Below are 16135 nucleotides of genomic sequence, written 5' to 3' on the forward strand. Positions count from 1 at the left end.
AAATCCTTCTTATTTCCAAGAACAAGAAAAATGTACAGCTAATCTAACTTGGCATATAATAACCTCAGCTTTGTGTCTATGCATTTAAAAAATACTCCAATCTAGAAAAATGAAAGCTATACATATCCAGAGACACCAGGGTGTGAATCCCTCTGCTTACTCACTGCTGCCTTGCCACATTTTTCCATTATTTTCTTCCTATTGACCTTGCCTCTCCTTGGCATCTCACACACGGTCAGGGTTGCACTGCCTGAGTCATGAAAAACCCCAAGTGACAACAGTAATAGGCATTAACTTACAGTTAAATTAATTCTACAGTTAATTAACTTATAGTTAAATTAATTCTAAGAAACCTTTCTTTTATTAAATGGTTTTGTGGCTATGAAAAGCTAATGGGTACATTTGATATTCTTTCTTAGTGATGCAAACCCTGGACCGAATCTTACAATTCTACTTAAAAAAAATAATCTGGCTCAGAAGATATTTTACAAAGTTATATTTGCAGTTGCCCAGGATGAAAACTCAGTCGGTGCTGTAACTTTTAATAGGAAAATTTCTACCATGTATCCATTTTTTCTTGGATCCAAGGGCTGTATACATCAGCATGAGCTTGTAGAACAGTAATTCTGTAAGGAGTTAAATGCCAGCCTAGCAGAATGCCAGCCTCTAGTTTATAATATTACAAATGATCTTCATATCAGAGGATGCAAAATTCCCTAATTACAGAAAGTACTTAACATTTTTTTTTTAATGTTGGACAAAATAACTTCAGGAGTTGAATGGTCCTGTAAAATCACTATTACATAAATAGTATTTCTTACACCATTACATCATCAAGACTACAGAACTTAATTAGTTCTCAAACTCACTAGAGTATGGAAGTTTGTCATATTAAAAACAGCAAAAATTAAGACCCATAGGAGCTTTTAATTAAAAATCATTGTCATATCTGACAGCTAAAATCACTGCTTCTCAGAAGAGTAAAATACATTAAACCCTGATTTGCTTGTTACAGTAAAATATTTAGAAAAAAATCTCAATTGTAAATTGTTCAAGTAGAGCCAGTGTGCAATTAAACTAGTTATAAAATATAATTTATTAGTGCTTTGTTTCAAAATGTACATAATACTGAAAAAATACTTACACCCGAGAAACTGAGTATTTACCAAGTTTCAAACAGAGTTTCATCAAAATGAGGTAAATCCATGTCACCTGGCATTGAGCTTGGTGCTGAAATGGAGAACAGGTCTTCGAGAATATCATCTCTTGTAGGACTTTCAAAAGAAAGTTTTTTCACACTATGTTTGTTTATTGCATCAAGCTCCAAATTAGTGTCCTTTACAGGACTGTAGTAATTGTGGTCCTCACTTGTCACTGCTGCCTGTGGCACACTGGTGCTCTCATAGGGCACGGTGGTTGCCACACTGCTGTGCACCATTTCCATGTACATACACTCATCTTCGCTCTTTGGAGCCTCCAAGGAAGTGACAGTCGAAGTAGGGGACAGTAATTCCGCCAGTATTTCATCAGTGTTATCATGGCCAGTGCACCCTGGCACAGTGTTTGCATTCAATTCAGATTGATGGCCTGTGACATCAATCTGATACTGCAGCTCCCTTAAAAAGCTCTGCAATAATTCACTGTCATTTTGAGACTCAGTCTGCGATGGGGTGCTTATGTCTCCACTCACAGGTTTTTCCTGTTTCATCTGTTCTACTGCTAATCTATCCAGTGAAGCCAACTTCTTCTTTTTAGCATTAAGTTTTTTTAACAATTTTAGGCGAAGTTTTTTTGTTTTGTCACTGTCTGACTCTTCTGCCTTACCAGAGTTACAGCCAGGTGAAGGGAACTGAGTCACTTTACCTGGGGTACCCAAAGTACTTTCTGACTTAGTCCAAGTTGGACCTGCAATACTGGTATGATTTGCTGTTGGAAGGCAAGTGCTTTGAGAAAATCCTTTGAAATTTGATAAAGGATGAGTATTATTACTCTGAGGAGCCAGTAACTTTGGGGTCTCAGTTGTTTCCTTTGTACCTCTGCTTTGAAATCCACCAAAGTTACTTGCGCCCTTCATTGGCAACCAAACTTCACTTATTCTTTGCACTGAGGGAGTTTTGCAATTTCTCTCATTCTTGAGAGCTGAGGAACTTGAAGGCATGACAGAAGTACTCTTGCTTAATTTCTTTACCCAGCTTCCTACAAATCCTCCTTTTCGGTCTTTGTATGAGGACTGAACTGAATTACGAACACCAGAATTGCCAACTTGAGAATTAACTACGGTTTTGCTTGCATCTTTCAAGTCAGGTGGATTTTGTATAGTATTTTCTACTGCTAACAACTTGTTTAGCAGTAGTTCTGAATTTAATCCATGTTCTCTGTTAGCTAAATTAGTTCTCTCATTTAATTGGGAAGGCAATGAGTCAGATGAATCAGGGTCATGTTTTTTGGGCACAGGAGCAGTAATACTTACTGAGTTCAACTCTTCTAGAGGTAAGCAAATACTGGAATTTTCATATAACATGGATTTCTTGTTCATAGGTAGACTAGTTCCAGCAAATTCTCCTGCATATGGAGTGCTAAGTGAAAAAGCTGGTTCCTCCTGTCCTGGTGTGCCCCATCCATCAAGAAAGTTATTGCCCACCATCCGTCCGTTAGGCACTGATTTATCTTCCAAGTCAACTGGAACTTCTTCAAGCATCAGTGTTACAAGATCACCATCTGCCAGATTTTCTGAACCATGATGAACAATACTTTTGTCCTCAGTTACTTGCTGCTGTTTCTTCTCTGGAATCCTCACAGAATCCTCTTTGTGGTGTTCTGCAGGTGTTTTGCCGGCAGTGTTATCAAAACCACAATGCAACACTGTGGAATTTGAATGTACATTATTAAAAGGAATATCTTCACTATTTTTACTTTGGATCTGTGAATTCAGTTCTTGTGGCACATGGGATGCTTTCTTTTCCCAGATAACAATATGAATCTCTGAAGGAGGAACTTCAAATCTTTTACGTTTCTGGCAATACGGACCCTTTAAGTCATCACATTCAAGCCAAGTTCCTGAAAAATAGCAACCAGTGCAGAGACTTAGAGACTTTTAGAACTGAAGTCACTATCCTCACACTTGTCAACTATTTTTATTAACCCATTCCCCTGACAAGCAGAAAATAGGTGTTTTTTTTTTCTCCAGAGAAAACTGAGAGACTGCCACTGTAAAAAGATCAAATACGAGAAGTTGCAGTAATAATACTACAGGTCAGAGTGGGTCAACCATATAAAACAAAGCCAGCTAAGGGTTTTTTTTGGCTGAAACATCTTGTCTGAAAATACCCTCACAAGTCTGAGGTAAGAACCACCTCTCAAATTAAGTTTCTCTGTAGACCTTTTCATTGCCTGTGTAGGAACCACAGGGGCTAAAAAGAAACTGCTTATTTTAATAATCTTGTCTCATCACCTGCAAACTGTTCATAGATCATGAAAGAATATTTTATAGCTTCAAGAATTTTAAAACAGATATATACGACATATAGGTGCTTCTTAACTAGGCATTTCCCAGCCTCTTTTCATTTCTTTTTTATCTCTGGCAATATGACTTAGACAATTTTCATATTGTCACAACACTTCATAAGACTGCATCCCATGCTCTCTACAGAGGCATGATTATAAAAATACCACCTTTTCACCTTCTCTGATTATGGATCTTCCATCAGTGGTACAACCATCAACCAGCATTAGTAATGTTTCTAACATGGATTTGTGCCTCCCACCCCTGAGGTGCCATAAAGTTCAGATATAAAAAATAACTTCATTAATTGCTCATAGTACCAGAGGTTACCTTGCTTCCAGCCAAGAATGGATGACTCACTGGTTTAAAAACAAACAATACTGTTTGTTCCACAGTAACAGTCAGACTGCATTTTTTAACTTTCACAAAGCTATGAAGGGAAAAAAAACTCTATAGCCAAATTACTTTTTCCAGTAAATGCACTGTAAGACAGTACAGTGCAGTTAAACAAACTGAAAACCTTCACTCTGAGAAACAAGAACCCCCAGTTATTTGCAACATTTTGATATGAAGTTTAGCATGCAGACAAAAGAAATCTTTGTTATATATCAACGGTTGGGACTACTGCAGTAACCCATAAAACATTCCATGTAGACTCATGAAATAATATAGTAGATAAGAACCACAAACTCTATCTTATCTCTCTCTTTTACGAGAAAAGACTGAGGGAGCTGGGCCTGTTCAGCCTTGAGAAAAGACAACTGGGAGGGGACCTCATCAGCATCTGTAAGTGTCCAGAGGGAGGTGTCAGAAGACAGACCCAGGCTCTGCTCAGCAGCGCTGAGCATTAGGAGAGAAGGCAACAGGCAGAAACTGATGCACAGAAGTTCCACCGGAACATGAGGAAGGACTTCTTTACTGTGCAGTGGCCACACACTGCAGCAGATTGTCCAGAGAGGTTGTGGAATTTCCCTCACAGGAAATATTCATCTGGATGCCATCCTGTGCCATGTGCTCTGGGACAGCCCTGCTTGAGCAGGGAAGTTGGATGACCCCCTGTGGTCCCTTCCAACCTGACCCATTTTGTGATTCTTACCATCAGGATTCAAAGACCAGCTTATGAAGTGCTTCTTATCTGTTTGGCACTGAACAACAGATGTTATTTGGTAGCTGTCTTCCTCAAATTGAAATGAGTATTTCTCCAGGTTGTTATGTGGCAGGCCTTCTACAAAATGTAACATTAATATTGCAGGTACTCTGACAAAGAAACAATAAGAACCAATTATTACAATGAAACAGTGGCAAAAGTTCCTAATGAAAAGTAAGAGTATGTGGTTCTGCCCTTACTATTCTACTTCCTCAATCTTCAGTTTGCACAGTAAGCACAAAGGGAAAAGAACATCCCAACTGGATGTTCCATTTAATTATAGATTAGGGGAAAAAAAGCCAACACCAAATAAGGGATTTGGGGAGTGCGGAAAAGCTGAGGAAAAACACCCCTGTGCCATAAACACAGTAGCAAGGGACATTGTTCCCAGCTCAAATAAGTAAACAAATGATCAAACAACTTTTATCCACAGCCGGGGCTGTGAAAAGGCTGACACTCGATATTGGTTGTCTGTATTTACTACTTGATAGTTAAGTATTTATGACCTAGCTCAAATACATGTGCTGGTCAGCATTTTAAACATTTCTCTGTTTCATCTTTAGTAAACTATTTGCTATTTCAGCTTTTAAGAATGATCTAAAAATCTTTAAAAGGGAGCACTGATCGGAGTTTAAGGTTTAGAATCTGCAAACCCATAGTAAGTTTGGTTTCAAAAACCATGGGTTCAATAAATGAAGTCTTAGAACTTTATGTATGTTACTTTTAAGTTCACGTATTCAAACTTACTTTTCCAAGATCATCTGCTGTCTTTGAGATGTATTTCCACAGATAATACATGGTCCAATATGAACAGCGTTAAGTGGATGCCAATCAGGGATTACATTTGTAAACGTTGTTAGTGTTTTCTTCAATCTGGACACACACACACATTTAAAGAGTAAAGCAAGTTGGTGGTCAGAAAACAATAAATATACATATTTTACTAGGAAACAAGTTATAAAAATGTTATAAAAACCCAAATTCTATTCACTTCCATGCAATTTGTGTGGAATTCACTGTGACAGCATCACATCCAAGTCAGCCCTGAATTCAGTTCTGCCAAACAGCATCAGTCACAATTTGTTTTCAGCAGCCCTGTGGTCTTCAGTTTCACATTATTTTCTTTTTCTCCCTTTTAATGTTATCTCTGTTTCCTTTCCAACACAAGACAGAGCTTGTACCAGGATCTGCATAATTTACTAGCTAATACAGATGTTTTTCAAATAAAATAAGCTGTCTTCTGAAGGTGTCTCTCTTTACCTACTGACTCGAAAAGGAGTCTAAATTAAGAGCTTGTACCTGTGGCTACACATAACTAAATAAATTCTCAAGAAATTACTCACCTGTAATACTATTTTAAAATAGACAAACTGTGTTAGAGAATCTCTGATTCTTTGTAACCAAGTGAATATTCCAGGTATTTCTCAATAGCAGGAGTGTACTAGGAATACATTCTTTAGAACCACAGCAACTTGTATACTCTCAGCAAAATATCAGAGTGAGCATGTCCAGAGACTCACACAGTTACCCTATTGTTTCTTTCTTTATTAATTGATAACATGGTTGCTTAAGACATGGAACAGCAGTAAACTATTTGCAAATGAAAAAGCAGATCATGTAAAACTTCAACAACAAGCTTAAATCTGGAAATCTGAAGAAAACCAACTATTATATACAGATTTAAAAATGTAAGGTAGAACAGCTTTATAGAAGCCGTTTTTATATAAAAATCTCACCGGTCCTGGTACTTGTGGCCACAGTGTACACATTCAGACTTGCATGAAAAAGAATGCAAGAATAATCTCTCAGCTTGTTGATCTACTTGTAAGAGTAGCTGAAGTGCAACCACTGGATTCTTCATATTACCTTTAAAGAAAGAAATGGGCAGAAAGAAATGGTCACTAAATATCTGAAATCACCTTTCAGTACCTCAAAAAGTAAGAAGATAAGCTTATTGCTATGATTTAAATGTCAGTTATTATTTCACAGCTCTGTTTGCAATTCTCACAGCAAAGGGATTGATCCATGTTATTAGGTTGTTATCAGTGACAATTTCATGACTACAGCATAATTACAAAGATTATCTGCTCTCTAGAAAGTCAAAATGGGCAAAGGACAAACCAGCTGATCATACTGTAAAGTATGTGCAAGTCACCAATACAAAAAAAATGTATTTCCAAACTTTCTTGTATGCATTCATACACACATTTTTATGCATGACATAAAAAGCTTTGCATCTAGGGTTTCCTGAAAGTAATTACTGAGATGCTGCACTAATTACTTACCCAATTCACACCTCAGCTGAGGCTGAAGTTCTGTAAACATTACATTTCTGATTTCATTGAGCTGAGATTCTGCTTTTGGAAGAACATCTAAAGAAAAAAAATACATATGTCTTCATGTAGTCATGTGTAACAGCCCCCCCACCTTTTCACAAACATATGTGCCCCTAGCATGCACTCCCTCTCTGCAAACCAATGTCTTTCATATTGACCCATACTTGTTAAGACTTGGTAGAATAGCCAATTATTGGTATTAATTTTTTTGAAAATTAGGAAAGAATTTGCATAAGTTATTCACCATTTACTGCAGTTTGCTGACTAAAAACTATTTGCTCTGGCTTAAATTATGACTACAAGCCTGCACCGACAGCTTTGTAGTAACAATATTTAAGGACAGCGTGACCACATATTACAAATCCTGAAGATTCAGAGATTAAAAGAAAACTTGAAAACTTAAGCATTAAGAGCAAAAGCACAAAAATTTGCTTACATGCTAAGGTTATAGAATTCAAATAATAAAACATTTTTATGTATTGTTTTAGCTTAAATACCAATTTCTTAAGTGAGCCTTTAAAATAGTAAAATAATTTTAAATTTAAAAATAACTTTTTACTTTATATATCTTAGTATTTTAATTTTCTATGTTGTTTACAATACATTATTTGAGCACAAGCAAGAACATAATTTCTACTACACAATCATGATAATAACCTGCAGAAATTAAAGGAAATATTTAGAATAGCTATTGAGACTGCTTATTACATATAAACTATGTATAGAAAAAAAGAAAGTTTCTTGCAGCTACACTGCTTTTGATTGTTTGTAAAAACAGCTGTATGCAAAAGATACTGTAAAATTACATGGAAGAACAAAATGAATTCTACACCTATTCTCCACAAAAATACTCTTCATCCAATCCCCTCTCCATTGTTACCCAAATAAATGGATTTGTTTTGCAGTAATTGAAATGAAAAGGTTTAAGTTCTTTCAAAACTATACTGTACTCTAACACTTAACATTCCCATTTAAAGGTTACTGCACACCAGAGCTCCTTGGCAAACAGAGCCCAACAAAGAAAAACATCTCAGACAGGTTTTAGGATGTCAGAGGGCTTCCCAGTAACAGCTGAACACCTCAACTCAAGCAGCATGACTTCCTGGCAAGAACAATACACAACCTAGTTCAGAATATTTTGGAGATTTCTCGATACTTTGTAACATGGATTAAACCACTTCTGATTACATATTCTTTTTCCCAGGAAAGATAAGACCTTACTCAAGTTACCTAGGGCTGTTCTGTGACTGTGGACTGTTTATGTATTCAAACACACATAGTCCAACAGCGTCCACTGAAATTCAGGAGATACTGACTAACCAGAAAGCTTTATTCCTTCTTTAACAGATCATATCTAAGAAGTTGAGACTCGGGACACCAGTGGTCCAGATCAAGAGAAATAAAAACCCCATGATCTTAATTTAGGAGTCTTAAACAGAATCCACAGAACAGAAAATGGCTAAAGGCCATTAGAATACAGTGACATATCCTCCTCAGTTACAGTCCTCCAATGTGTTAAGCTGAGCTGACCTGCTAAACCCCCTGTTAAGTGTTACTGAGTTACTCTTTCCAGACCATATGATCCAGGTTAATGTGTTTGACTACTTCTGACTGAAGCAGACTAGGAAACACTGTCATCTACAGCAGCTTGCAGACCTCAGGGGAAGCATTCCTTCAATGAGCACAGCTGGAGACAGAAAAGAACTTATGTTTCCAGCTTTACTATTTTCAGTGTGACAAGGCAACTGCCCACTTACACAAGGATATAAACCACAACAGAAATTGTTTCCAAAATCGAGATTAGAACAGTATCCTAACATGTTAACAAACAGAGGGGAAGGAAACAAAGTAAGGGTGATTTACATAAATAATTCATAATATCTTTATGTTGGATATGACAAAAAAAAAAAAATTTAAGAGATGCTTGGCATTTGATGTCTTCAAAGAGTGTATGTTTGCCCCAAGAAAAACAATCTCAGATGTTACCAGGATTTTGCTAGATAAAGCATACTATTCTGCAAATTCATGATAATAGTTGTATTTTTTGCCATCTTGAAATAGAATGGAGGCATATATAAGTGTGCTGTACTAAATTCCACATATTTGTAGCAAATCAGTCCGAGTATGAGAAAACTGCAGCTAAATTTACTCACCTTTTACTTTACTCCTTTTACAGGTATTCAGAAGAATAGATGCTTGATTATACTTTGTTAAGAGTTTCTGGAGTAAACATTTTCCATCATTATATTCTTCTGCTAGAGCAGATTTTAATGTTTCTAAGTGTACTAGTGCTGACAAAATACAATCTAACCAACAAAGATTGTTTATGTTTCTCCACTGAAGACACAAATCTCTTTTATTAGTGGAACTTTTATCCTCTTTGAGTGAAATTTCAGATGCTGTTGATAAAAGCTCAGAATTTGGCAACAGTTGTGTTTTGGGAGTAGAAGTCTTTGGTGGACTTTCTTGGTAGTTGCTGGTTTTGGTGGTTGTTTCAAAATCCACGTTCTGCATGCAGGATCCCACATGGCTGCCAGGATTTTGCTGGTCATTTTGTAATACATCGTGGAGGCTTGCCTTGGGAATACACAAACTATTCTGGCAGCCTTTCACAACGGAGTCTGCACTAATGGTGTGCTCAACATTGAGCACGTTGTTAGTTTGTGCTTTTTTTGGATCTGATCCAACAGCAGAAAAGTCACTGGTACCACCTAATTTCCTTTTCTTGTGAGGAGATGGAACTTGGTGATTTTCTGAACCAGTAGAAGTAATTATGCTGTTTAATGGTTTATAACCAAGTGGGTAGATGCACTAGAGGAAAGAAAGAAGGTTACAGTGAAATCTACAAAGCAATTTAAGAAAGTACAAAGCATACTTTTAAAATGGAGTTGAATCACAGAAGCATAAAATGGCTTGGTTTGGAAAGGATGTTACAGACCATCCAGTTCCAAACCCCCTGCCATAGGCAGGGACACCTTCTACTGGACCAAGTTGCTTAGACCTCCATCCAACCCAGCAATAGGGACTCCTGTAAAGTGGTATTTTAACTAAATCAATACATATATTCAACATAGGTATGACAGGAAGAGTGTGTTATCCCACCACTGTCTTATAAGCAACTAAGAAATAAATAAATGAGTAGTGATACTTCAATGCTACTTTTGCAGTAAATTCTTCCAACCTCTGCAAACGATTTTGCTAAGGAGAATCCTCTTGTCTTATTCTGCTAAACCCATTCCTTTAGGGTACAGATTTGATATTATTATCTCACGCCTGAGAGACTACTAGTGCCCAAACTGACAGGGTATATTTCAGGCTAGCTCAATGAATATAGACAAATCCCTATTACCAATCTCCAGAACTATACTATAATTAGTTAAAAGCAGGAAAGAATGGGAAAAACAACTCTGAGCCCCACATCTAGTCAAATTTCTACTAATTTAAGGGCACCAGTCTGTTTGGGATTGCTGTACCCTCCCCAAATACATGGAGCAGTGAAGGGAGAGGCAGCAAAATCACAACTCAAATATTAAGCAGCATAGAAATCCAGCTAAGGTTAAAATTAAAAAGGGGGTAAAAAAGAAAGAAAAATATTGTAATTACAATTATAAACCTATTTGCATTACCCAGACTTAAAGAAGGGAAAATGGGAGACTCAGATCTGCTAGAGTTATACACTAGTTACATGGATCATCAAATATTCACCTTCTACTCAGACTTCTATAAATATTTATTTATTACCACTTGTGATCCCTTGTTAATTGAGAAGAACCCTCCTTTATGTCATTTTTTTACTCTTTTTAATTCTTTAGGGTAGCTACCTATGCCTAAACACAGGTGAGTTCTGCATTTCCCTATTTGCAAGCAAATATCCTGCAGCATACAGACTCAGACGGGTCCTATTCCAACAGTCTGCTCACCAAAAACAATATCACAGACTTTGAGAGGTGTAACTGCTGAAGGCAAAGGCCTCTGCAGGACCAAATAAAACTCTTTATTAGTGTAATACCTGAGGATTTTCACAAAGGAAAATGGACTCTTGAAAATTAAGGCGGTAAGTTCGTAAGCCTTGGATCTGACCCTTCTCTTTGCAGACTGGACAATACTCATGTGCAGCTGTTTCCACAGGACTACAGTTCTAAAATAAAAACAAACCAAGAATGATAAAGCAGCATAAATCTATCTATTTCATACATTTTCCCAAGGTAAAACATAATTATTAAGATACAAAATCATTCAACTTCTAGATATAATACAATACAATATAAAAAAAGTGAACTACATTGGTTTCTTTTTTATTATTTGTAATATATTTGTATGGTAGTATGATTTAAATAAATTTATCTTTTTATTTAAATATTCAAATAAGGTGTCTTTCACAACACAATTATGCATATTTTATTCTACTTGAACTGAACCACAGGACCCTTATTGCCAGGGAACACAAGCTCAAATCTTTGAAAGACAAATCAATTTTCATAGGAATGCAAACAGTTGTAAAAATAGTGCCAGTAAAAAACACAGGCACATATTTACTTAGAATAATCTTTCGCCATTGTTATAGATTTCCGTGGAAAATAATTTTGAGATTTTTTTTTGTAAAATTAAGACCAATTAAAAATCTCTCAAAACAGAGAAAAATATGAACTTTGCACATATGTAAAACAAGTTTCAACTGACTTTTCCCAAATACCCCACCATGTGGAGTGTCGATTTCCCTATACCAGTCCCTTCTCCAATCACTTGCAAACCATTTGTAGTCTTCTGGGTATCCATCATTCTGAGCCACTGGCTAATTTATGTCACTTGTAACAATGTCATGACCACTAAGGATTTTTCAAAGACTCCTGAAAAATAAGAAGTGAATAAAACAATTAAAGTAAAATTAGACTGAAGTTTGGGAAAAAGAAATACCAACAACAATGCAGCTTGCATAGTTTGTGGAAATTAATTCACAAGAGTATTTCCTAAACAGAAAATACTTTTTTTTTGTTCTAGTGCAGATTATGAACTCAAAACTATAGATTGAGAATTACAGGGACCCAATCCCACTCCTGTTGACTTGAAACTAACTAGAATAAATATATATCTCTTCACGATGCATGAGGAAGTTAAACTGAACTGCAGAGTCATCAATGCAGTATCTTTCCTTCAACCACAACTGTCCCCTTTTCATTACATCACTGAAAAACATTCTTTCACACACCATGATGTCCTTTCAACCCTTTATAAAAAAATATTTCTCCAGGCATTCTTGTTACCAGTATAAATACTAGTTCATCCTAAACCTATTTACAATATTTGGCAAAAAGAGACTCCACAGAACTGCATGGAATGCTAAAAAGCAACAGAGCATGAATTTAAAAAGCACAACAGAAAAACACAACCACTCAGATTACAAATCAGACACCCAACTTAAGAGGGAGTCAAAATGAGGGGATATCTTATTGAAACTTTCAGTGTGTCATCAGCACTTCTCAGAATTACCAGTCTGCAGCATTAGAGACAGTATTCCCTGACTGACAAAACTAATGGTTGTGATAGAAAACAAGAACATAAAAATATCAATCCATGTCCCTTAGAGCACATTTAGCTTTCCAAGTAATGTTGTAGAGTGCACAAGAAACAGCATGGTCCAGGGCTCATGCAAGGTAAAAATTAATGAATTAGCTCAAGGTATAAAAGCTTGTTGGAACATAAAGGAAGACAAGCACCCTGACTTTTCACACAGCAGCAACAGCACGATCACACTGCAACTCAGCCCTGCTATTACATATTTAGTCTAGACAGGAAGTTGACTTGTTCTATACAATTATGAGTTGTACAGATAACATTTATCATAGGATATATCATACTAAAACATATAATTTTATTTTTCCAGGGACTTTTAGTCAATTCCTTGGCATGAAGCAGTCTCAGTGCTCCAAAGTAAATAAAAACCAGGTCACATGACAGAAACTCCTGAGAAGTTTCTCACCACAAAAATTCACTACACACTCAAAAAGGTTAGTAACACTAAGAACATGCAGGTTATTCTGTTTTAAGCATGCCCCTTGGTTTTATAAAACGTATTATTTCTTTTCAAGGCTCTGTTTAGCCTATCAGCTCTCTCAAAAGGAAAACAAGTTTGTTTTTTTTTTTGTGATTGTGTTCAGTTTCTGGTCTGCTGTTCTTTTTAAAGCTTGAATACTAAGATGTGGAATATTTTCTGAGATGCACCATACCTCCCCCAGCTATAATCACCCAACCAATAGTACTACAATACTGAAAGAAAGACTTTTATTTATCTTACAAATATAATTACATATTTAAAAAATTAATTATCCTTTTAGTTCAAAGACAAACTCCAATAAGCAAATAAAATAGGTCTGCCAGTACTGGATATGCAGAGTGGTACCGAGAGGCCTATCTGTGCTCTTCAAAGTTTCTAACACTACAGGAAGGTATTGCTGATCTTTGCACAATATGCAAACACTGGGCATCAGATCAACACTGCCAAGAAAAACAGCCAAGTAAAAGACTGCTGCATCAAGTACTGCAACAACTTGTTGTAGCCATGTGCAATTACTGCATTACAGATGGGAAAGTACAAAGGAATGCACAATCAACCTCAGTGGGTCATGTTCTAAATAATTAATGCTACTTTCCTTCTTTAAGTCTGAATATTGAAAAATATGCTATGGATATGACTAAGTTATCATTATGCTGTGGCCACGCTTCCTTGAGTAGATGTGCTGATCTAATAGCTTGCTGCTGCAGAATAGGAACATGACTTTTCCCTTTTTTCCCCTTCTCCCCACTTTCCCTCACAGCTCATATCCTCATCAGACTTGTTAAGAACTAAATGAACTCACAAAACAGCAGAAAACTTAGTAAAGAACAGGTTTTTCTGCTATTCCATTGAATTAAATTGGCTTATGAAAACTCCAATGACCTAGGGTGGGCAGAAGATAGAAAATAAGGAAAAGATGAAGTAATAGAGACATATGGCCTAGAAATAGAACTGCTTAATGCCTAAGGAACTGGTTAGATGGCCACATCCAAACAGCTGCAGCTCAATGTACCAAGCACAAACCAGTGGTGTCCCTCAAGGGGGTAGAGTAGGGCCAATACTGTTTATTATCTTCAGCAAAAAGACACAGACTGTGGGATCTGGATTCTGCGCCTCCAGTCTCCTCTGGTGAGACCCCACCTGAAGTGCTGGGAGCTGAATAAGGATGTGGACCTGCTGGAGCAAGTCCAGCGCGCCTCTCCTATGAAGAAAGGCTGTCAGAGCTGATATTGTTCGGCCTGGAGAAGAGCAGGCTCTGGGAAGACCTTACTGCAACCTTTCAGTAATTAAAAAGGGCTTATGAGGAAGAGATAGAGGCCTTTTACTGGGATCTGTACAATGCGCATGTACAGTGACAGTACAATGTGCAGTGGTTTTAAATTTAAAGAGGGCAGATTTAGACTGGATAAAAGGAAGAAATGATCTATGATCAGGATGGTGAGACACTGGGAGAGGTTGCTCAAGGAAGCCGTGGAAATGTTCAAGGTCAGGTGGGTTCTTAGAAGAACCTGGTCTAGTGAAAAGTGTCCCTGCCCACTGCAGGGGGGTTGGAACTAAATGATCTTTAAAGGTCCTGTCCAGCCCAAACCATCACATCAAACAATTCCACAGAAAAAGGGACCTGGGCCTTTTTGACAAGAACTGTACCTTGTGAAACTGTACCTTATGAATTAGAATCAGTTACAAACTGCAAAAAGCAGGCAATAACAGTGATTACACTACAGTGAAGAGGACATCTCCTTGTTTACAGGCTAAAAGGACATTAAATAATAACCTTTTTGTAAATCACCTCACAAGTCTGGTTTCCTTCATCAAGGGGATATTGAAAAGATTAAAAGAAACAATGTGAAGAAAAACAAAAGTTGTTAGTTACCTTTCCATTCTTTACACAATAAGGAATCAGAGTTCTAAGGTTTTTCTTTATCTCAAATCCTAACTACAAATACCCAAATCCCAGTCCCTCCCTCAAAAATTGATAGTTTTGGCCACTACAATGAAAATGTATTTCAATACATGCAACAGTAACATCATTCCCATGAGAAAGCAACTCTTTATCCAGCACAGCCTTTAAGTAACTGACAGAACTGCAAGGCTCCATGGTGTGGGAGCAAACAGGGAATTCAGGAAGCGAATTCCCTTCCTGAAAATAGCCTAACATAGACTAAGCAAATAAAGATAAATCTGATGACATTGCAAAACGAACCAGCGAGCAACATAATTACTCCACTGTTCTAAGAGTTTCTTGTACAGGCAGACTTTTCTGAGACGTCCACATATTGAATGCCTTTATTGGTGTATGACAAAGGATGGGGACTACATTTCGCTGGCAAATCATTCAGTCCTTCCGAAACAAAAATGCGGGTGTAGGAAAAACACAGCCTGAACTAATGTTTATTATAGCTGCAGCAAAGAGGCAAGATTTCAGGAAGGCGGGCGATTTGTGTCCCAAGGCAGTGGAAATGAGAGGCACGGGGGTGTGGATATCACCTAACCAGCCGTCAGGGCAGGGCCGGCCCAGTACGGGGCTGCTGCTCTCCCTCCCTCTCTACCTCACTGAAATTACTCGGCTTTTTCAGATAAATCTAAGGGTAAACTGCCTCCTGAGTTCTTATTCCACATCCAGAGTGATCCACACGCTACTGCAGAGGAAAAAAGCGTTCAGAGTTAATCGCTGAATACTAGAATAGAATACTAGAAACCCGTGCCAGGGAGGTGCCGCAGGATACGCGCGGACACCCGCGCGGCACCTCCCGGAGCGCATCTCCGACGAGCGAGGCGCGGAAGGCCCGACCCCTCCCGCGCTGCTACTGACATGAAATACTCAGTCGGCATTCGGGACCCGCGACACGCCCCCGCTCTCCGCCCCGGTCGCGCCGAACGGGCCGGGCCGGGCCCGCCGCCGGCGGCCCCGCTCTCACCTGCGGCCGCCGCCGCTGCCGGCTCCCGCCGCTGCCCCGGCCGCCGCCGCGCGTGGTCGCGGTCGCTGCGCAGCTTCCGGCGCGCTCCCGCCGCCCCGCGGGCCCGCCCCGCCCGCGGCTGCCGGCGGGGGCGGGGCCAGCGCCGGGCGGGCCGCGCTGCGCTGCGCGGGGCCGCCAGCG

General features: G+C 38.3%; 1 protein-coding gene across 3 annotated transcripts; it reads right to left on the minus strand.

The window, feature by feature from the left end:
• Nucleotides 1-1077: 1077 nt before the first annotated feature.
• Nucleotides 1078-16012, minus strand: USPL1 (ubiquitin specific peptidase like 1). Of its 3 annotated transcripts, XM_021541960.2 has the most exons (9): nt 15956-16012; nt 11666-11832; nt 10995-11123; nt 9139-9796; nt 6935-7021; nt 6386-6515; nt 5397-5522; nt 4599-4759; nt 1078-3057 (listed from the first exon to the last, which is right to left on the minus strand). In XM_021541960.2, exons 2-9 carry the CDS (start codon nt 11762-11764, stop codon nt 1163-1165), a joined length of 3285 nt encoding a protein of 1094 aa, XP_021397635.2. In that variant the 5' UTR covers nt 11765-11832; nt 15956-16012; the 3' UTR covers nt 1078-1162. The 3 variants fall into 3 exon arrangements, with proteins under 3 accessions (XP_021397635.2, XP_021397637.2, XP_077637575.1); XM_021541962.2 differs by lacking the exon at nt 11666-11832 and having other exon boundaries at nt 15956-16011; XM_077781449.1 differs by lacking the exon at nt 15956-16012 and having other exon boundaries at nt 11737-15893.
• Nucleotides 16013-16135: the final 123 nt, after the last annotated feature.

The sequence above is a fragment of the Lonchura striata genome, chromosome 2, assembly GCF_046129695.1.
Source record: "Lonchura striata isolate bLonStr1 chromosome 2, bLonStr1.mat, whole genome shotgun sequence".
Taxonomy (NCBI): Eukaryota; Metazoa; Chordata; class Aves; order Passeriformes; family Estrildidae; genus Lonchura; species Lonchura striata.

What these genes read in the sequence shown, in the direction of transcription:
- USPL1 (XM_021541960.2), bottom strand. Translation starts at nt 11,764, where the DNA reads ATGATGGATACCCAGAAGACTACAAATGGTTTGCAAGTGATTGGAGAA. An exon ending in TCCTTTGTGAAAATCCTCAG is followed by an intron (nt 9,797 to 10,994) that starts GTATTACACTAA and finishes TCTTTCCTCTAG; the next exon opens with TGCATCTACCCACTTGGTTA. An exon ending in TCAGCTGAGGTGTGAATTGG is followed by an intron (nt 6,516 to 6,934) that starts GTAAGTAATTAG and finishes CTTTCTTTAAAG; the next exon opens with GTAATATGAAGAATCCAGTG.